This window comes from Agelaius phoeniceus, chromosome 1, assembly GCF_051311805.1.
Source record: "Agelaius phoeniceus isolate bAgePho1 chromosome 1, bAgePho1.hap1, whole genome shotgun sequence".
NCBI classification, from domain to species: Eukaryota; Metazoa; Chordata; class Aves; order Passeriformes; family Icteridae; genus Agelaius; species Agelaius phoeniceus.
The window spans coordinates 152,262,541-152,285,173 of NC_135265.1; the positions used below are offsets into that span (position 1 = coordinate 152,262,541).

At 42.0% G+C, this 22,633-nt stretch overlaps 1 protein-coding gene across 6 annotated transcripts in view; it reads right to left on the reverse strand.

Annotated features, from left to right (window-relative positions):
• The window catches only part of TSNARE1 (t-SNARE domain containing 1), a 469,579-nt gene that overhangs the window by 221,034 nt on the left and 225,912 nt on the right, over positions 1 to 22,633 (reverse strand). For 5 of the 6 annotated variants that reach the window (XM_054647416.2, XM_054647423.2, XM_054647406.2 and 2 more), the window contains one exon: positions 5,902 to 6,069. In XM_054647416.2, coding sequence (XP_054503391.1) covers positions 5,902 to 6,069 — 168 coding nt within the window. The remainder of the gene's footprint in view (positions 1 to 5,901; positions 6,070 to 22,633) is intronic. The other variant, XM_077189516.1, reaches the window with a different exon arrangement.

Here is a 22,633-nt window from a genome sequence, read left to right on the forward strand (position 1 = left end):
AAATAGAAAGAGAAGGAAATACAGCATGGGATGCGTTTGCTGTTTTAGTGATAGAACCTGAGGGAGCAGTCTGGAGCTGTGCCAGGGGAGGTTTAGGTTGGATATTAGGAGAAAGGTTCTTCCCCCAGAGGGTGGCTGGGCACTGGAACAGCTCCTCAAGGAAGTGGTCACAGCACCAGCCTGACAGAGTTCAAAAAAATTAACATTTTATTTGGGAAAAGCTCTCAGGGACATTCTTGGGGGATCTGTGCAGGGCCAGGAGCTGGACTATGTGATTGTTGTGGGTCCCTTCCAGCTCAGGATATTCTGTGAGCCTGACAGAACCCCTGAATCTAAAAAGAATGAAACTTTTCAGATGTGCCTGGCATGACAGTGGCAGTTTGAAAGCAACATGCTAGAGATGTGCAGATTGAGTGGTTTTGACATGAAGGGAAGTCCCTTATAGCAATGCAGGAGTGTTGGAGGCCACAGGGGCACAGAGAGAGAGGCACAGTCAAATCAATATTCAATGGAAATGGCCACTGCAGGATTCCACTGGGATAGGCTGCTCTTTGTTCTCCAGACTTGCTAAGGCTTCTCCACATTTTCAAAGAGGCCAGCTGCTATTTTCACTACACCTCATTTCGCCCTCAGGCTTGCACAGTTTCCCACAAAATTCACCCTTAATTCACCTTGCTCTCCGTCTTCCCTAAATGTCAGTGAGGACTAGAGGAAACTTTTGTGATCAACTCATAAATCAATTGGGCTGCAGCTGTGCAAGGACATGGGAAATGCCTGTTCTCAGGCACTGAAACTGCACTTCATTGCATGCACATCATTAAATCCCCTTACCCTCTGAACAGTGTGGCTGCACCAAAACTGCCTCTAGAAAATATTACCTCTCAAAACTGTGTCAATAACTGGGTAAGCACTGGCTAATCTGGGTCAAAAGTCTGTCAGGATATGCTTAACAATTAAAATGTGTAATGTGCACGTTCTACTGTCTTTGCTGAGTTTAATTTACTAATGCAGGCATTATCTAGAAATTTTCCATCAGGACTTGTAATCTCTGAACTGGATCCATGGGGCTTTTTACACATTTCTTCTGTTCAGCTCTGGTACAACACCAAAATCCTATATACAGTCTGCTGCTGCAGGAGCAAAGAACTAACAAATGGGAAATAATTGAGAAGAGAGCGCTGAAGTGACTGAAAAGCCAAGGAGACCAACTTGTGAAGACGAGGATAACTGCTAGCATTTGAAGAGTTTAAAAGCCAAAAGGGAAGAAGAATTATTTGCAGGGTCCAGCAGAGTTTCACTAGGTGTAAAAAGCCGAGAATGAGAAAGGGATCTTTAGCAAGAACAGAGGGAAGCATTTCATCAACACCGAAGCCTGCTGGACCGTGAAATAGTCTCCCGAAATAAATGATAGCAGTCCTGCAGCTCAGGTCATTTTAAATTAGACTGGGCAGCATACTGGAGCTGGTTCTTTAGGGAACAACTCAATACCAGTCCCAGGGATGGCCATGTCAACCTGGCAGGCAGCTCTGCAGCTCAGGATAATTAGGGTCCCCAGTGCTGTCACGAGGAGAGCTTGACACTCACACGGCGCCGGATCGTTCACGGATGGTGCTTGTCATGATCTTGTGTTATTTATACATTACTCTGAGTCAAAAAAGCCTCTGTGAAGAGACAGGCAGAGCCCTCATAAGTCAAAGCCCTGGACTATTGAAGCTGATGAAAGGTATAAAATAGCTTGCACTAAACTCTCTAAACTGCAACCATCGGTGAGAGATTTTACCGAAAACAGCCCTCAGCAAGAAATGATACGTGGTAATGAGGGAACAAGGAACATGTTTGAACTAACAAACACACTCTGCCAGACTCTGTGGGGCTTTCTTTTGTTTTATTTTTATTGTGCTTCATTTTCTGTCTGCCTACAAAGGCTTGAGTGACAGGCGTGGAGGCTGGCATCTATCACTTCTCTTCAAAACAGATAGGGAATAAACATCAACATTTCTCAACAACAACCCAGAGGGAACAACCTCTCCTAAAAATAAAAGCATTTTCCTCACACCTGTTGCCACAACCTATCCATCTCTCCTTCTTTTTAGCCAAGGGATGTATCAACTGAAATGCAGCTCCTGGGATGGGTTTTGCTTTCCTCAGGATATCATGGAATCACAGAGTGGTTTGGGTTGGAAGGGACCTTAAAGATAATTTTGTTCCAAGCCCTGTGCCATGGGAAGGGACACCTCCCACTCCCCTAGGTAGGAGAATGCCCACTCTGGAAGCAGAGCATGGGGATGGGAAATGCTGTGAGAGAGGAAAAGACCACCTTGAGGGAGGTTTTCCTCAGTTTCCTTTCTCACCACCCCAGGGTAAGCTATCTCCATTGGGGGGATAATGGGAGGCTTTCTGAATCAATACAGCATTTAGAATCTTTTTTTATAGGTCTTTCCAGTCACCAGCTGAAATTCTGTGAAGTTCCCCATTCAGTGCTTATCCATTTCTTCTCAAACTTTTATCTCCTCCCATTTTTCAGATGACCACAGGTGCAAATGAAAGGTATGGGATGGTAAATTACATATATTATCTATATATATTTGCTATGACAGAGCTTGTGCCAGCACTGAGCACTGACAATGCACATTACAGTTCAGCTCATGTATTTCTGATGGCACATTTTACAGTGCTATATATAAAGCTGTTATGGCATCTATTATTCACTGCCAATACAGTTCAAGTTAAAATAGGTTTTATATAACAGTTCAAAGCAATATTTTAAGAAATAACACTTGTGTCAAGGCTGCTGTGTCCTACCAGATTTTGACATTTCCAAGCAATAAAGATCTTTATCCAAAATGTAAGGTTTTGGCGAGACATCTCCCTTGCAGACGTCTCTGGTTTTAATCTGCAAGCAATAGCAAAAGGAGCACATTTAAATAAAATGAACAGCCAGGTGAACTTTTGACTTGGCTGTTATCTGTCTAGGTGGAAACTGTGAACTGCAAAGTGCCTCGAGGGATGTTCCTGACAGAGAACAATGTCCCATTAACCCAAACCTCTGAAGAGATTTTGGAAAACACACAAGTGGGAAAAAGTCATTGGAACATTAAGAAAATGTCTATCATAGGCACAATTTTATATCTGTTTTTCAGGACACAAGGTGAAAAGAGGATTTATTTTCGGATTTCTTCAGCAATGAAGAAGCTTTTCTTGCAAAAAGGGCAAATTCAGTGTCTCCTAAGAAAAAGTCCCACAACTGGTACCAGCCCCATGAGCTTCTCTAAAGTTGTGTGCAATCACAAGATGTGATGTTCTTTCAATGTGTTCTGTGCTACTCAAATCTGCATGTTTCTGGTGCTGGATATGCAGCAACATGGAAATCCCAGTGAGACCAATCTACTTGCACAAAACAAGTTCTGCACAGCTCTGTTCTTCATTCTGGTCCCCAAAGAACAAAGGACAACAAATGCTATACATCAAATTGGCAATAAATTTGGTTTATTAGTTAAGTTTGACAGTTAGGAATAATGTGTCATTTTAACCTTCTTGGGTACTCACTGGTTGTGAAAATATACTGGAAAAAATTTGTTATGGTGACTGTGAGCTCAAGGAATCCTCTGTGTACCCACAATTTCTACAAAAAACAGGGAAGTTTTAATGTGCAAGATGAGTCCTTTCACAAGAAATATGCTCATGTGGGTCAACAAACAGAAAAACAAAACACAGTGAAAATTATTTAAAAGCACCATCTGCTTATTCAAATACAGCTGGGGAGAAGAACAATGCTGTCCAAAAAAACTCATTTTCATTATATTTCTTTCAAAAGAGATGTTAAACAAAATACCATCGGTCCTAAATATTTTCCCCCTGAGGAGAAATGTTTAAACTACATTTGAAATAATGTTTGTGGAATGCAGCCCTCGTTAGAGGATGAACAGGGATCTTTGAGAGCAAAGCAAAATGGATAGAGGAGATGGGGAAAAAATGGGTAATTCTCAGGAAGCAAAAGCCTAAACATCATTAACTTCTTAAGCTGACTAAATAATTAATTGCATAAACTAAGCTATTCAGAGGTAAATTCATATTAGGCAGAAAAGTATCCAGGATCAAATCAACAGATACAAACCCTGCACAATACATGAATGTAGATTTTTTTTTTAAGTTATTTAGGATTGTGATTTGGTTCACTTCATCCCCCTCAACTACCCCACCATGGGCACGTGGTCCAGTGCAACTTGGTGCAGAGACATCGGATTGTGGCACAGAAATGGGATTTAAGCAGCAAAATAAACAAATGTCTCTCCAAGGAGACACAACTGGACTTCTTGACTTTACAGAGGTGGTGGGCTTGAGGCAGTCTTTGGGGTTGTCATTCCCCACTGCCTAATGGGCAGCTACTAAATGTGGGGTTTTTTCTCTGAGGAGGACAGGGGCAATGTAAAGACAAACTAAAAAAGGCTCAGATCATATTTGAAACAAAAAGGGATCACAGAACCACAGAACCACAGAATGACTGAGGCACCACAGTGGGGTTATCTGGTCCAACATCCCTGCTCAAGCAGGGTCATCCCAGACAACTCAGCACAAGGTTCTGCTCAGACTGTTCTCACACATCTCCAGTGAGCTGGTGGTGCTGCTCACAGGATCATTTCAGAAATACATTTGCTACCATCCCTCCTGAACACCAAAGTGCAGGAACACCCAAAAAAACATGTATTTTCTTTGCAACAAAGTTCCCTAGAGTTTTTTTTCTGCTGGCTGCACTGAGATCCATCAAAGTGCAAAATGACAATTCACAGCCAAAGATACCCCGTGTGACAATATTCATTGACAGTTTCACCCGCAGTAATGGACACAAGTCCACAAAGCTCATTCATCTCTGCTCAGTGGACCACAACACAAATTAGACAAACACTGACCTCAACCTGCTCCTGTAAAACTGTCAAAATTTCTGACTTGGAGAGCTGAGTCATATGTGGACATCACTGTTTGCAAACAGGTCCCAGGCTCAAAGCACCAACCCCCAGCAGGAACTTTTGTCCCCTTTTTGCACTGTTAACTCAATCACAATTCCTGCTGTACTGCAACCCAAAATCTATCCTGATAAAATTAGCCCAATCCAATTAAAGGACAAAGTATAGCCCTTAATTAAATGTTCTGATTATTCTGAAGCCCTCCTTTTTGGTTCATCTTGAGTTTAGGTCTGTAAAAGCATACAAATTAGGAAGGTTTAACGTGTTCTTGTTTTACCCATTTACCCATTTAAATTTAATTAACAAGAGTTTCCCAAAAGCATAAAAAGGTAAGTATAAAAAGAAAAATGTGGGATGTTTAACTTATTCAGGCCTCTTTTTGTTCCTTTTATTGTATATTTTTACAGCGCTTTCAAAAAAAAAAAAAGGGAATAAAAATAGTATGTCCTCTTTTAACTACGTCAAGAATGTCCAAATACTTTGACACACCAAAATACTGAATAATTTGAAAAGGTTAACAAGTTATTTCCTTTTGTCTACCTATTATTCTTTCTAATGGTAAAGCTGAGTGGTTTTTCCCACTGACAAATTCCAGTTTCAGGTTTGTGTGCACTGAAAAAGTTGTTTTGCAGCAGAATCCAGCTCAATTAAAGCACCACACCACAGACTCTGCTGTTGAAGACTCACTGGGAAGAACCCAACCATCAACCCATGAGCATTAATTAACTCTTGTCATTTTCATTACAAATCACACAGATTTCCAACTTTTCCTTCTATCGCCCAATCCCATGTTTAGAAATCCTTGCTAATCTCCCCCGTTCTTAGCGACGCCGTACTGGCAGCGACGTAAATCAGGATTTCCTTCACGTTGGACAAGGCACAACGCAAGGATTCTGCACTTCCAGCTCACAAAACCTGGTGGTGGGAGGAGGTTACTGACCTCAATCTGCTGGATGGCCTCTTCCCGTTGGCGGATGGCTTCCAAATCCTCCTCCGTGATTTCCGAGAGCAAGGCTTGGTCCTGGCCCTGGTTCTGCCACACGCCATCGCCTCCATTAAAGATCTTCTCATCATCAGGCAGGTCAGAGAAGGGGGCCTTGGGGCTCTGCTGAGATGGGAGAATGGAAAGAAAGCAAAGGAAGTGTAAATGTTTTCCAGTTCTACACAGCTTTAGTGTGGGGAAAGGAAATATTGATATAAGAGATGGCATAAACAGTGGCGGAAAGGTGAAGAGGAGAAAAGTAAATTACATGAGAGGAAACATTTCAAGTCTCAAAGGAAATGTCAGGACCTGAAGTCAGCTCTCCTGAGCTACTTTAGGGCCTGAGTACCTAAATTCAATTTTCCACAGTTCTGACAGAACAAAACACTGATGTGCAGCTGAAAAAATAACAGATTTACCTTGATTAATTTCCCTGGAAATTCTTCCTAAATTAGACACTTTCTCAGGCACAGAGAAATGCTACTCATTTGTATTGAGGACTTTATGATCCAACTTGCAACATTCAAAATACAAAGGCTCCAATCTTTCCCATTGGAGAAGATTATCATTTATATGAGATAAACAGCACAGTTTAAAAAAGGGGAAATCATTGCAGTGATGTGAGTGCAGAGTGATCAGCTTGAGCAAATCACAGGTTTGTGGTGTTCACTCTGTGGAGTTTACCTGTTTTTTCTGACACATCTGATCACAGTCACAGAATCATAGAATGGTTGGGGCTGAAAAGACCTTAAAGATCATTTCAACCTGGCCTGGAGCACTTCCAGGGATGGGGCAGCAACGGCTTCTCTGGGCACCCTGTTCCAGTGCCTCGCCACCTTCTGAGGAAAGAAATTTTTCCTAATATCTAATTTAAATATCTCCTCTTTCAGTTTAAAATCATCCACCCATGACCTATCTGCCTGTTTAATAGGCTTCTCTCCCTCTTTTTTAAAAGCCCCTAACTTGTTCTATAAGCCTTAAGATACCATTTTCTTTTATTTTGGGAACTGCACTTATATTCAGGTCAGATTTTAAAACTTTGTTCAAGAACTTGTTGGATCTACACAAAAAAGTAGGGGCAGAGGTTTAACAAAGTCTTTTCCAACCAGCCTTTGGGTTCTGAGCCTGTGTCAGGTTCAGTCCTGACTGTACTTGGAGAATGAACTGACTCAAGGTTGGTTTGGGGCTGAGATCAAGTTCTAAACTAAGAGGCGCCGTTGAAGGCTCCAACCTTACACCTACATGAAGATTCCACTTCAAACAATGTTCATGGTCCTCTAACTTGGTCTTGAGCTGAGCTTTGACTCCTAACCAAAAGTTACAATAAAAAAAGCAAACCAAGTGCTTCTGATGCTCCGAAGTTGAAAAAAGAAATGGCAATGGCCACAGCACATCCTTGACCTAAACATCCCCAAAGCCTCTGAAAGCTGCAGGAGAAAACAAACTCAGGGCGATGTTCAGTTCTCTGAATCTGGGTTTATCTGAAGCTCAAACACTGGGATTGATGCCCAAAAAATAAAAGCTTTTGCTGTCTTTCTGTGGCTACATCTTCAAAAGTATTAATTCCCCTGAATTCCCACAGCATGAACAGGAAGCGAGGCCATGGGGCATTTAGATGGAAAAGCACAGGACTGGAAGGACTGGGAGGACTTGATCTGGAAATGTTTATTTAAGTCTCTAACTCTGCTTTAACTCTTTAAAAGTGTGCAATTCCGGTATTTAGAAACAAAAGAATTTTTGCATTTGCCTACACTTAGACTTTGTCTTATGAAATTAATTCACTATTATTATTATTATTATTATCACCTTACCTTGTTGGAGACAAGGAAAATAACACAATGTGGTGAAGGAAGTGGGGTGATGGAAGAAGTAGAAGGAAATAGGAACATCAGCATCAAAAGTCAAGTATCTTTCAAAATATGAGGAGAAGATGAAAAGCTTTGACATTAATGTCTTACATTGTTTCACCTTCTGCTTTCCAGGGATCTACTGAGAAAGGGTGTGTTACAGGAAGAAAATCATCATTTACAATTAGGTTAAAGATTAATTTACACTTTATAAAACATATTTTAATAGGATTAAGATACTCTGGGGGTGTTTTATTCACTAATTATTACGTGCCTTGGACACTAACCTTCCTGGTAGAGTGTTTCAGTGCCAGAAGAGTGTATTAATGGACTCTGGAAAAAAAAAATTGGGGTATTCTAATGCTTCATTTAGTGATAAAGGTGTCCTCTCATCTTCACCAGTGGGCTCGGATGAGCAGAGGCAAACTGCACATGGCCAAGGGGGCTGGAAGATCCCAAGAATCTGCCTTGTGGAGATACTGGAGAAGTGTTCTGATGAAATTTGTGTGCTCTGGTCACAGCAAGAACGCTGCACCAAGGACCTCAATGCCCATGAATGGACACTCAAAGCCATGCTTGTCCTGTGCAGGTCTCAATTTCAGGGAAGATGACAAATTTACAAGTGCTCAAATGTTTCCTGGTCTGATGTGGGAGCACAGGGATATCAGGGGAGGCAGCAACCAGTTCTTCAGATTAGGTTAGTCCATGGAATAACACAGCTGTACCATAAATATGCTTTATCTTGGCCTGTGTCAACTTTATTTGTCATCCTCACTTGCTGGGCCTGGTATCTGTAAATTACCCTGCAAATTACTCACAAAACACAATACAAGGGCTGCTGCTCAGTCATCTTTTAGAAGAAAACCAGCTACCCATGTGTTTAAATAAGTAAAGGTCTAGACACAGATCTTTTTCTCTAAACAAAGTAGTGACCTAAGTTAATTTCAGAGCTGCTGAAGGCAATTACATGTGTTTGCATCCTTAACATCTTCCAAAAAATATCCAACCACGGCCGCTGAATGAGTAAATCAGTAAAACAACAGGATGCAGAGGGACTGATATTTCCTTCCAGACATAAAAATGGCTCCATAATAATGTTAAATACAGTCACCATGACCTGCTATCAGGGTCTGTATGCTGTGCTAACAAATAAAAGTGATTTTTTTTTTTTTGTGCTGTCCATGGTACTGAGCCCCTCATTTCTGTGATAAAGCAAAAAAAAAAAAATCTTAAATCTGAAACTCTGAAGAAATCTAATCACTTCTAATGCTTCTGATTGAAAGCTGCATATAGCTGGGCTTATCAGTGCTCTTCATTCCCTTCTGAGTTATGTTCATTGCCATGTCTGACAAAACATTTTATTTATAGCAAGAAAAGATCAGATGGAGGGCACTCGCTGAGCCTCCACAGATAAAGTTCCCTTTGACACTGCACTGGAAGGGGCCATAACTCCCTGTACAGGCACTTCCACAATAAATTTGATTTAGTGCCAAATTTTATGCCCTGTGAATCTCTGTGTAATTTTCTGTCGGATTTCCTTTCATAAATTGTTAATTGGATGTGTTTGAAATTGTTATTTTGTTGAAATTTGCCTCTGGCAGATTTTTGTCAAGATGTATCTATAAACTTAGCTGTGCCAATGAAAAAAAAAATATATAGCAGAGGAAAAATTTGAGTATATCTGATATGCTCAGTAGTTCTTTTAACACGAAATCCTTAGGACTGAGGGTCATACCATGCTGTTGTTCATCATATCTGAAAAATTATGCCCAGGCACAACATTTTTCTTGTCAGATAAAATCTTTTCACCAGGATAAAATCGTTGCTGCTTACAACTGCATTTTTTTATCAGATTTATTCTACCAATGGGGAGATGCTGTATGCAGCTGCTGATAGGGAAAAAAAAAAAAGTTTTATCTGGATGGTGACAGCTTCTGTCAGTGCCTGTACTTTATCAGCAGTAAAATCTTTGCCTCAGAAGTTGCATGTCTGAGACCCCTCTGAAAAAAACCCCCTCCCAACCTTGGTCCTGCCTCACTCCCCATTTGTCTATCAGAAGGGACAGAATACCACAAATTTGACAACTCTTGTCACACAAAATCACCAAGCAAGGCATTGAAATGACCTCTCTTCTGGCTCCCATATGGTCTTTATTCCACAGAGAAGCAGAAATCTGATGGGAACTCCAGCTAACATGACACCAGCCAGCCCTCACAGTCCATCTGCAGAGATTTGGGAGTCTCCTGAAGCAGTGAGAGTGTCCTGGCACCTCCTGCAGCTCTTTTTTACATCAGTAACTTCAATGATGACATTCCTGATTGCCAGTTACAAGACTGTTCCCTTACCATAAATTCAGGGCATGAAATATTGACTGGAGTCAGATGAGAAGTGTCTTTAAGTGACAGAGAAATGTTTAGTGATTTCAAATGAAAATTTCCTCTCCAATCCTCCTCAAAACCTGAAGATATAGACAAAAAATTATACAACAGAGGACAAAAATTATACAACTCCCTCCAGGGAGTTAGTCCCTTCAGGTTAATACAAGATGGGTAATAAAGGTGAGAAATAAGATGGGCCTCTCATAATCTTGTCAAAAATAACTGTAAGAGTTGTAAATGACCAAGGTTTGTTCAAACTGGGTTTACAGACTGCCCACCAGGTGAGTGACAGACACCCCAGGGACAGGAGAAGGAAGGGCTGAGGAAGACACTCACAAATTCTACTTTCAACCTCAGCACGGAGACAGCTGAGAAAGGAACTCGATTAAGCCTGGAATGAGACAACATAAACCCATTTCTACATCACCTCCTTCCACTCCAAACTCCACCAGGCTTTTGTCCTGGGGTGGAGGGTTTAACTTCTGTTGTGTGAAAGTTTGGGAAGATGATACAAACCCAGTATCTTGGGATGGATGCGGCAGAGCTGTCAGAGTGGGGAAGGAGGGCAAGAGGCAGGAAAGCAGCCCTTGGAAAGGGATCTGGGGGACCTGGTTGACAGCAAGTTCAGTTTGAGCCAGCAGTCCCCCACCTGGACTGAAAAACTAATTCTGGAGAATAAGAAGGAGCTCAAGTTCCTTTTCCTCTGACCACTGTTCCATTCACATGCACATTTCAGGCACCTGGAGCATGGAGGGGCTGTAAGGCCCTGGAGATGCCTTTGATATGCACAGCACCATCCATGTTATCTCCCAGTTTATAGGAGCACAGGTAAAACCAGCCTCACTTCTCTGAGCTAATTTTGTACTACAGACTGCAGGCAGTTCCAAAGAAGGAAATCTTCTGGAACCATGAAAAAAAAGAGCATTTCAGAGCTTTTACATGACTCAGGGAGTAAACCAAGGAACGTTGCTCTATCTTCCCCAGTCTCCAGAAGCCTCCATATTCCACCTCTAGCAGGGATATGGCCAGCTCCAGCAGCAACCACTACACCTCCCACAGCTCCTGCAAACTCTCACATCTCCTTGGGTAACGTTTGGCTCTGGCTTTCAAGCCAAATGCAAATGCAGAGATGTTTATCTCTTGCTTTATAGTATGTATAGACACATAAACAGCCTTTATGAGGATCTCCTATTCTCAGCAGCATCCAGGCTCAGAGATTCACATTTTATTGCGTGTAGAATAATGAGGCTGGAGTGTCTGCATTAGAGATCAATAAAACACCGTGCAGGGAGGGCCACAGTGCAGAGCACTGCTGGAGTTACTCTGCCTGACACATTTTTAATGGCAAGTTGGCACTGCAAAGCTGCCTGGGACAAAAATGACACAGAGCAGCCAGTTTGGCCCAACTATCCCCAAAATACTGCCAGGTTAAGGCTGGCAGATAAATTGGATTAGATGGTGTCGCTCAGACCATCCTTCCAAAACAACTAACCTTGCAGGCTCAATGAAATTTAGAGCTGTGCCATGCCAAGCAAAAGCCCAAAGCAATTACAGGTAGAAAGGCCTCAGGCAGGCACAGAACAAGCTGCCTGGGACTTCTAAATCTTTTAGAGGAGAGAAATAGTGATATTACAATTTTGCATTATCTTTCACACGGAAGATCACAGCAGTGATTGGTAATCTGAGCTCTGTTGTCTTAGGAGAGGAGCTTCCCACAACAACTGGGAAAGAAATGCATCACAAGAAATCACAAATTACCCATCCCTTGCTCTTCCTTTTCACTCAAAAAAGGCCAAATTTAGAACTACCACAACAAGGACAACTTTCAAGTGAAATGTATTGAACCCTTCCTGCATGCATCACTGACATGGGCAAATACAGAAATGGATTCAGCATTTTCTCCAGCTTATGCAAATTTGATTACTCTGCACCAATGTAGCATGAGAGAAACCAGGATGGGGAAATCAGCATAATGGGAAGGGCTGAAGTGCATTTTTATTTAAATTAACTAGAATCCTTCGTGTGTTTCTGTCTTCACTCTTAATCAAGGTGTTTACTTTTGACTGAAAGGAATGTGAAATTGAGTAAGAAAACCACCCTTTCCACCAGTTTCCTACTACGGAATCTGCAAGAAATTACTAATTTTAGGGAAAATGTATTAACAGAAAGTATTTTGCTAGTTTGCTTTTCAGCATTTTTTAAATTTACTCATTCAGGTCTCTGCAGTCATGAGGACTGAGAAAATCTTTTCAGTTTCCTGGAACTGGAAGAGACTTAGTAACAGAGTACCTAGTTCATACCTCCTACTGTTTTCCTCTTCTTTAGCTTGCCTTCAAGACTTTATTACTTCACCAAATTCATTCTAAGCAATCCTGACCTCATCACCCAGGGCTGCTTGAGTTCAGAGTCGATCTTACTGTACTCAGGGTGGGAGAATTAAATGACCTGTCTGTGGTAGATGAAGAAAAAGAAAATAAGCCAGGGGCCTGAGGATTAGCTCTCTGATAACTGATGTGCTTTTAAGAAGCACAGCACATTTTCTCCCCACAGTGAAGACCAAATTTAGGAGGAATGCCCTTCCTACCAGGCTTAGATGGTGGGGCTGACACTCACATTTTGCTCATGGAGATCATCAGCTTCTAGGTCAAACTTCAGTTGATCATGAGGGCTACATTTTGCCATGTACTTTCACCCTGTCTGATTGAAGGAAGGAGCAGCTTGTTCTGTTCCTATTTCCAGTCCTTCTCCTTCTTTTTTTTCCCTCTTGATTTGCAACCATGCTAATAGACGTTCCCACGGCGATGTGAGTGACACAAAACAGCATCAGTAAAGAGGCACACATCTCCCCTCTTTGTAACCCAACATACTCTGCTTTTCAAACCCATTTCACTGAATAACTTCAGCCTGACTGCACCTATCCTCCCCAAAGCCACCTGCCTGGGCTGCCATCACCTTCAGGTGGCATCTCCATACACACAGAGCAAGTGGATAAACATTTTTCCTTTAAGGCTGTCAGGAAGGAGGGCATTCACTGGTGTTTTTATAGCATCACAACACATTCCTCAAGCTGTTCCTGCCCTTTCCTAGCTGTCTGTGGTGTATTTCTCAGCATTTTCTGTCTCTGGCACCACGTTTTGGCTGCCAGAGCTGTCTGAGAGCTGAGCTCTGCTTTGTCCCTGGATCCTGATGCAAGGCAGGGACCCCCTGCTCTCAGCTCCCTCTCTGAGCAGCTGAAGCCCCCAGCATTTGTGGAACTGGCCCCTGCTTGAAAGAGCTCACAGACGCATCAAGACTGTCTAGAAAGTGTCGTGATGTCTCTGCCTCCCAACATATGTGCTGCACAGCTGGTGAGCAGGTTCCTGCTAGAAAGGCAAACAAGAGGGAGAATGAGTCACTGGCTCATCCATTAACACCCATCTAGTACCAAAAAAAAAATTAAAATAGTGAGGAATCTCTTTTTTTCCTGGGTTCACACAGAGTCAAGAACCAAATTCAGCTTGATTTCCTGCAGCAGAGACAACCCCCAACACAGGCACAATGCCACTCTGGAGCAGTGGAAAAGCAGAAAGCTGCTGGAAATGAAAATATGTCCCTTTCTTTAAAAAAAAAAAAAAAAACAGACTGCTTTTGTATTTTGCATTTTGTTTTTGGACTGCTCAGCCAGTTTTATTTTTAGAAACATGTTTGACTCCTAGAAAACTCCATTGGCAACAATTTTTAATCTCTCTTTGTTCCTGGCCTTTGGCAGGGTTTCAGTGGACTGTTCAGTGTCCAAGCAAATGTTCAGAGCCTGATCTTGAGAATCACTCTCATTTAGTGACTCTTTAGAAAATACCTGCCCGTTTTACAGCCCCTGCACTGCCAGGATGCTTCTGTTACTGCCCAACAGCCTGATCCCAAGTTAGGACAAAAATCCTAGGGGACAAAATCCTAGAAGAATCTTGTCACCACACATCTGCAAGAGCCCTGGGGAGATGGGAGGTCAGTTGATGGGAATGGGGCTGGGGACACAGGACAAAGTGACAAAGTTCCTGCCTCCCTGTGAGAGTCAGGCCCCCCCTTTGTGGGAGAGAAAGATGAAAGTAGGAGCTGAGCTTTGAGCAGCAGGATGGGACAACACCTCATCATCCCACAGCTTTTGGCACCATCCACAAAAACCCTCATTTTCAATAATCATAAAACCAGAGTAAGGTTTGGGTTGGAAGGGACCTTGAAGATCATCTCACTCCAACCCCTGCCATGGGCAGGGACACCTTCCACTATCCCAGGTTGCTCCAAGCCCCATCCAACCTGGCCTGGAACACTTCCAGGGATGGGGCAGCCACAGCTTCTCTGGGCAACCTGTGCCAGGGCCTCACCACCCTCATACTAAATAATTTCTTTCTAATATCCAACCTAAATCTCCCCTACTTCAGTTTGAGGTCATTTGCCCATTTCCTGGCACTTCAGGTCCTTGTCCAAAGTCTTTCTCCAGCTTTCTTGGAGTCTCTTTAGGAACTGGAAGGGGCTCTAAGGTCTCCCTGGATCCTCCTTTTCTCCAGACTGGACACCCACAGCTCTCCCAGCCTGGCTCCAGAGCCAAGGCGCTTCAGCTTCCTGAGCATCTTCATGGCCTCCTTGGGATTCACTAAAAATTGTCCATGACCTTCTCATGTTGGGGGGACACAGAATTGATTTCCTGTTATAATCTCCCCATGCTTCAAACCAACCTTTTTTTTTCCCTTTTCCTCCAAACATCAGACGTTACAGCTCAAGGACACGATCATCCAAGTGGCAATACTGGGATGAAATAGAGACACTTGGAAATATGGATTTGATTACAGTGTTTTCTTTTTACGTGTACAGTTATGGAAGAGCACTGCACAGCAGAGCCCAGTTAGGCTGGAACTTTTACAATTAAAAGGTTCTGTAGCATTTTCTCCTAAAGAGATACATTCAGAGAAACAGAGATCAGGTTTTCAACTAAATTGGTGAAATGGCTTCTGTCCCTCTAAGTGCTCCCACTAAAGCCCCAAAACATCACTAAAACTTCCCAGTGCCCACCTGTCCATACAGGAGGGGTGGATGGTTTTTTCTCCTGGCCAGTGATAATTCCCATCCAACTCTGTCTAATCTCCCTACCAGTAAACTTCCTTAAAATATGAGTTTAAATGAATGGAAGGAAATGCTTGCCCTGATTTCTGTGTGCTCTGACAGCAAGGATTGACATGGATAAGAGGACATTGTTTTACTGGAAATATTTAACAACAGACAACCTTATTCAGAGGATGTGAGCTTCAATCTCCAGAAAATGAAGAGTGACAACTTGAATTTCAACTCAAATCAAGTCAGAACATTTACTGGTTCAGAGAAAAACACAAGAACAGCAGAAAGAAAATTATATTCTTCCTCAAGAATGGTGATACAGTTATTACAGATCTAGGCAATGTCTCAGGGAAGAGAAGCTAGCACTATTAGGGAAATTAGGACACAGAGGTGTATTTGGCACCAAAGTGCCGGCAAAGTGAAATAATGAAAATATGAAGTGTAAACTATGAAGTGTAAACATACGAAGTGTAAACAAAAAATTGCTAAAGGGAACAAAATCTTGCTCTGAGTTTGTCCAGGGAGAACGAAATAGGGAGAATTTGGCAGTTTGCTAATTTATCCTGTGTGAGTTCTTTACAGGGCAGGATGAAGTGAATTTAACCTTCCAAATGTGACAAGAAATAGGAAGTTTCAGGAAGGGAAGCGGTGCAGAGCAGCTTTATTATCCTCAGGTGCTCGGCGCTGTCTCGGTGATATACACTCACAGAGATGTTAACCTTTCCTCATTCAGTCCCACACCACCCCATTAGCATACAGGCTTTCATGAGGATTGAAAAGCTACCTAAACTGTTTCCAAAATAAAGCATTCAGCAAAAGGATTAAGATAAAAAAAAATGCTGAAAGGTTTTCAGCTCAGCGCCTCCAGAACGTGACATGTAACAAAATCGTCCATAATGTGCCCATTTTTCCAGTTAATATCAGGACAATGTCTTAACTGTGTCACAGGCAGGAGAGGCCACAGATAAACATTCAGATAATTTCTACCACAGATTTTTATTGCACTATCATTATTATTTATTTCACTTCTGTCTTTACTGTGCTGTTGACTTTGCAAACTGATGGGGGGGGTTTAACCATCCACACAAGTGTTCTTTATTAGTTTTAGCACTTAACCAACATGTTTCTTTCCTACCATCAGACTGTACTGGCTTCTATCATTTAACTCTGAATAATTCACCTGGTCTTCATTTGTATTTTCACCTTGAAAATATTTATAGACATATAATCATGTCTCTATTGATACCTTCTTCAAGACTATTTAATTTAGCTCCCTCATTTTCTCATCTGATATTTATAGACTATATACCTCACGTTATTTTACTTGCCCTGTTCATGTTCTTTTTTATTCTCTCTGTACATATCAAAGCCCTTCCCAAACCATAAACTCCAAGATTTCATTGCTTGTGCCATAAAAGTGGAAACTTCCACCCAAACACAGGAGAAGTTTTGTCATATGTTGAAGTCCACTCTCAAAAATGTTGCATGGGGCTTTGATTGGTTGACTTGTTGCATCTTGATAATTTTCCTAACTATTTGACCTACTCCCAAAGGACTCAAATCTGATCATTTTCCACTCCTACAGTAATAAAAAAGTAATGAACTGATTCTGAAAGGCTGGGACACACTCACTGAATTAAAATAATATTTCACTCCCTGAAAGAGGCCTCTGTCTGCAAACCCACATTGGAACAGAATTCTCTCTGTGGAAAGGCAACAGTTTTCTGCTGTTCCTCTGAAAGTTTGTGAGCATGAAAATGAGATTTTTATCACATAAACCCAGGTTTTCACTGCACAAGAAGCTCCTTACTAACACACATGGGTGCAGACACTGCCACTGAACCCATGAATTCTGGAGGGACAAAGGGTGAACTACAGGAAGGGTGTTTGCAGGGAATTTATTCTACTCCCTTTCTGCTCAAAACTGTGAAGTGGGTTTCTCCAGTGGGAGATTCAATCCAATAAAATTCTGCCCTTCATTTTTTTGGCCTTTTCTCCGAACTGGCAATAGAGACAAGGAGCTTTACCCTGTTAACAGAGCCGCCACTTTGTTCCATCAGATATCAAGTGCCATTCAGAGAAGGAGGGATAAATTAGGCAGATGCTGGTTCAGGACTGGTGGTATTGACATGTAAGTGGGATCCCTCTTAACATCAATTTGAGATGTTTGCACAGTGGATATCTTTGTTTGAATTGATCAGGCAAATTGAACTGCCAGAAATCCACCTCTCCAGCTTTACATACCCACAGTGGAGGCACTGACCTCCAGCTCCTGATTAAGACTCCCACTATAATCAATGGAGACGTGGTCAATAAAGCCAATGGAGATAAGAGCCCTGTTCTCCAGATTAAAAAGATTGACAGCTACTTAACACAGGACTCTGCCATGGACTATAAAGGGAGCCTTGAATGTCAGGCTCAAAGTAGAGATTTACCCTACACATGCCCAGCTGTGGCCAAGGGAGACTATGGGGAAAAAACCCCAAACAATCCAAAACAACATGAAAAAAAACCACGTAGATTTTTTTTTTTTTTCTCAAAAAACCCGGACCCAAAGCCACATAGATTTTTTTTCTTTTTACTGAAAACAATATATCATACTTAGCTCAGCTGAGTACATTAAGATGTATTTGTTTCTCTGAGCTAGCTGTAGAAAGAGTCTTGTTGCCTTCAGAGATAGAAGTCTACCCTTTGGAGGAATTAAGAGAGATTCCTTCAGCATGCATGGTTTGAATTCCCAGTTGATTTGTCAGGAACTAGGTGAGGACAGAGAGACAAGGCAGATCTGGAGTGATGTCCTAGAAGCTGCCTCTGGGATTCCCTCTTCATGGAGAAATCTTGTTTTCCCCCACATGGCACATGCAAGAGTAGAAAACGTGTTTGCAATTACCTGACCCATGTGACAAAGAAATTACAAAACCACCTCTGGTTTACTGATGTGCAGTTTGTTTATTCATCTGTCACACAGAAGGCAGAATCCTGTGAAAAGTTCAACTTCTTCTGACAAATTTCCCTCAGCTGGTGGGAACAGGAGGCAACCAGCATCTCCCTCACAGACCAGGTCTTTAATAGACTTAACACCATGAGAATATGAAGTGATCTAAGCAATATATTCACACTGTATGAGATCAGACTGCATCAAAACTTTGATAGATGCCCCTGCTGTTTGCTCATCCTTAAGGAGCAATGACCTGGACATTAGCATGTCTAGTAAATTGTTCTAATGTGTGGTGAAAGGGGACTAATGGATACAGTAATTGATTGTTTGATGGATAGCTGGGGAGCCCTTTGATTATGAGTTTTTGCTACGGTCCAAGACATTTTCATTCTCCAGTTAACCCAGAGCTGATTGCTTGCATGAATTATCTCCTTCTCTGACTGCAAATATCATTCACTTAATAAATATTTCATTAGAAACAAACCAGTGGTGGGGAGAGGGGAGGAAGCAGACGCTCAGTGCTGCGTCTGTCGAAGATGCTACAGAGTTTAGAGAACAGACACAGAGATTATCCATGAAATGTGCTTGGGTCAGACAGGAGGTCTCTGCCTCTCCAGGATTTAGTGCTCAGGAGCAAGAAGAAGCCTGAAGGTCAATTTAAATCAATCAAGGGAGGCCCAATATGGACCAAGAAGGATTTAATGCAGTGCTGAAGCCACAGTGTAGAAGTTGGCTTCCTTACAGATCCCACCCTCCTCTCTCCCAAACTTCAGGCTGAGCTTTCATGTTATAATGAGGGATCCTGATCAAGAGGTAGAATATCATCAAGAAAAGCTTTATAATTCCTGAGAGTTCATGGTGAGGGCAGAATTTTGATCCTAGTGAAGGTTATAGCAAAATTTTCCTGCTTATCATTGCTGTCTTTTTTGATCCTTTATTTTCCCATGATGTCTTCTCAAAAGTTATTTCTACCTCTATTTGACTTTTAATATTTAATTATCCAGTGACACCTGTACTGAACACATTTGTTTCATTTCAGATGGTTACTTTCCAGCATGACACTGTACTTTTGAGCTATGAAGACCACTACTCTTCTCTCCAAGGAGAGCTCTAAAGGGCAGTGCAGAAATCAGGCAGAAACAGACTTTTTCTTAACAACTCAAACTCTCAATCCTGGATCAACCCTCTTTCACATCTCCTCAAATTTTCAAATAAGAGAGCAATATTTGCTGAGGACACTTTGGACTTCCACAGGCTCCAGGGAGGTGAGGAGCTTCACAAACTAAGCTGGAGTCACAAGTAGTTTGTTCCAACACGGAGTCACTACAAAAGCTAATCCCAATTCACCTCACACTCTTAATATGCTGAAAACTGCAGCAGTTTTTAAATCCTCTTTCATTGAAAAATTGTTGATGAGCAAAATACATAATGTTCCCCTATTACTCTCCACCTTGTGAACATCCCCTGGGCATTGAGACTCTCTTATCTTGTTTTCCTAGCTGTTCCTCCAGCATATTTATATTGTTAGCCTCACAATGGGTATCATTATGTCAATAAGCACAATTTAAATATTAATCCTATGGTTATGGGCAGAAATGTAACTGATCATATCATATGCTATAAAATAGGAACATGTCACAAGGAAATGGCTTCAGTGCTGTTTGCTCTCAAATGTTTTGTCAAGAATTTTACAGAGAGGAATGACATGAACAAAATAAGGGGGGGAATAAGAGAAGGTGACAAAGAGGGACACCCGAACAAATAGAGCAGGGACTGTCAAGAGTGAAAGAAGAACACAAAAGGTGCTTTGAAAGCAGACAAAGATTAAAGAAAGCTTGGAAGTGAATTGAAAGGAAGCCAAATGCAGATCCAGGTTACCTTCAAAATGCACAGGTATGACAGGAGCTGAGATAGGACCCTCACAGGCACTGGAACCCTCACTAGTGCTGATGTATTTCAGCAGGAAGGGTGAGAGAAGGAAGGCAGAAAATCTTTCCAAAAACAGAATAGCCATTATAAAAATCTACACTTTCCTGTTGTTTCTCCTTCATTATCATACACAGACCAACTACTGGGGAGCAGGAAATCTCATTTTTAGACCAAAAATATCTCTCTTCTCTTGAAGAAATATTTGTCAGTAATTTCTGAAGATAAAACAACATTCTTCCCACATTCTGGAAAAGAATTGGCCACAGGGTACTTCTAATAATAAAGACAAAATGGGTTAAAAAAAAAAAAAAAAAGGAAGAATTGGAAAAAACCTGCTTTTCCAGATAAATACTAAACCCTGTATTTTTCTGAGATCAGACTGAGTGAAGAAACTGTTGGCACAGTTAGTGTTGGACATATATTTTCCACACCAAATTGTGGAAGGTGACTGAGTCCACAATATCCCTGCATATTTTATCATAATCATGAGGTTGCACACCAGCTTTCTCCATGGGAAGCTCTCCCTGAACCACTGACACTGCCTGCTGAGGGAGGTGACACTTTCCATCAGCAAAGGAGCATCGATCTGGCTCAGCATTTTAAAGTCCCTGATGAGTTTACATTACCTTTCTGCTGGAGTCCTTTTATTTGCATCCACTGCCTGTGCTTTTACCCCTGCTGCTGCTCAGCTCAAACACAGCTGTGCTAATACACCAAAGCCACACAGCTAATCCATACTCCTCTGATCTATTTTCAGGTCTCATTTGGCAGAGGGAAGGGGGTGAGACCGGTGGGAGCACAGAGGAGAGACAAGCCCTTGAGGTGTGTCCTGGCCCAGTCTCCCAAGGACACTGATTAGGCTTTAGTTTTGGGAGAATCAAAGAATCATTGAGGTTGGAAAAGACCTCCAAGATCAGAGAGTCCAACTTTGGAACAATCACCAGATTGTCAACCAGTGCCACGTTCAGTCACTTCTTGAACACTCCCAGGGATGGCGACTCCACCACCTCTCTGTGCAGCCCCTTCTGATGCTTAACCACCCTTCTGCTTAACCACAGCCCCAAATCCCTCAGCCTTTCCTCAAGAACTGACTCTTTAAACCCTTCCCCAGCTCTGGTGACCTTCCCTGGACACGTTCCAAGCCCTCCTGACCTGAGGGACCCAGAACTGGACACAGCACATGAGGTGTGGCCTCACCAGTGCTGAGTACAGAGGAACAATCACTGCCATGGTCAAAAAGAGAAACTACACTGCCATGGTCAAAAAAAGAAACTACACTTGGCTGAGTTTTACAAAAGGTTCTGAGCAATGCACACATCCTGAAGTCACAGGCATTTTTCCAAGAGGAGCTATGATAGCTCAGTTGTCCTGGATAAGTGTCATCATTGGCAACTCCATCTTGCCATCCAAAACGTCTGGATTGTGAGGATGGAGATATTCTTCTCCTCCAGTCTTACCCTGCCATGCAGTGACTGTGCCCAGTCCAAAACTCCTCGGAAGAACTAGGCTTTCTCTGAAAGAAATTTGAGCCCTTCCACCCTGACTTATTTTAAACGTGCCTGGTAGGTCTCATGAGTAATGTACCTACACAAAGAGATCTCAGAAAATGTACAGATTGTGCAGGAACGTAAATTTTGACTGAGCAAGTGATGAATAGAATGCAGAGCAACATCCTCAGATTTTGGGCAAAGAATATATAATCATTCAGTGATGTTTGCGAAACATGTCAGGCTCTGTCAGGAAGAAGGGTTATAAATAAATGTCAGGGAGATACTTTAATAATGCTATTTCATATACACTCAATAATGAACTTTAATTATTTCTTTGGGTTTCTTTCTTCTTTCACTGTAGCGGGTGAGTCAAGCCCAGATGTGTAATGAAACTCATACTGGCATCACAGCATTTTCTTTAGAGGTGGCTGAAAGAGCTCTATGGATCAGCTGTCAAATCATTTCTCCTCCTGTGGGGTTTCCTTCATGCGTCTCACCCAGCATTTAATTCCCCCACATATGGTATGAGTGAATCATAGCACAAGGAATTTTCTTGATGGAAAAGATTTTGCAGACAAGCAGTCTTCTCACATCACTGGTCCTGAAATGAAGCCAAAGTCATCTTTATCATAGGCAGTGGAGCAACCTGCCAAGAGGAACCAGTTGCCATGGTGTGTAAGGCTATAACATCTACAACTTTGCATTATGAAACTATGAGAACTAATTTAGAGCTTATCAGTAACCTCATCACCAAATATTTGCAGCAGAGAACGAGGAGATTGATTTGTTTCCTGCTGTGATGCTGGGAATTAACAGAGGATATCAAAAGGAAAGCTCTGAGGTGTTAAATGTAATGATGTGGATAAATATGAAATATCCCACCAATTCCTTAGCTTTTCAGTAGAAACTCAGGGAAATGAACAGAGGAAGGTGTCACATCACTCCTTTTGCCAAATGACTTCCTGTCAGCCTCTGCAATGACTACACGACTTTCTTGAAGAGGAAATCACATGTGATGAATCT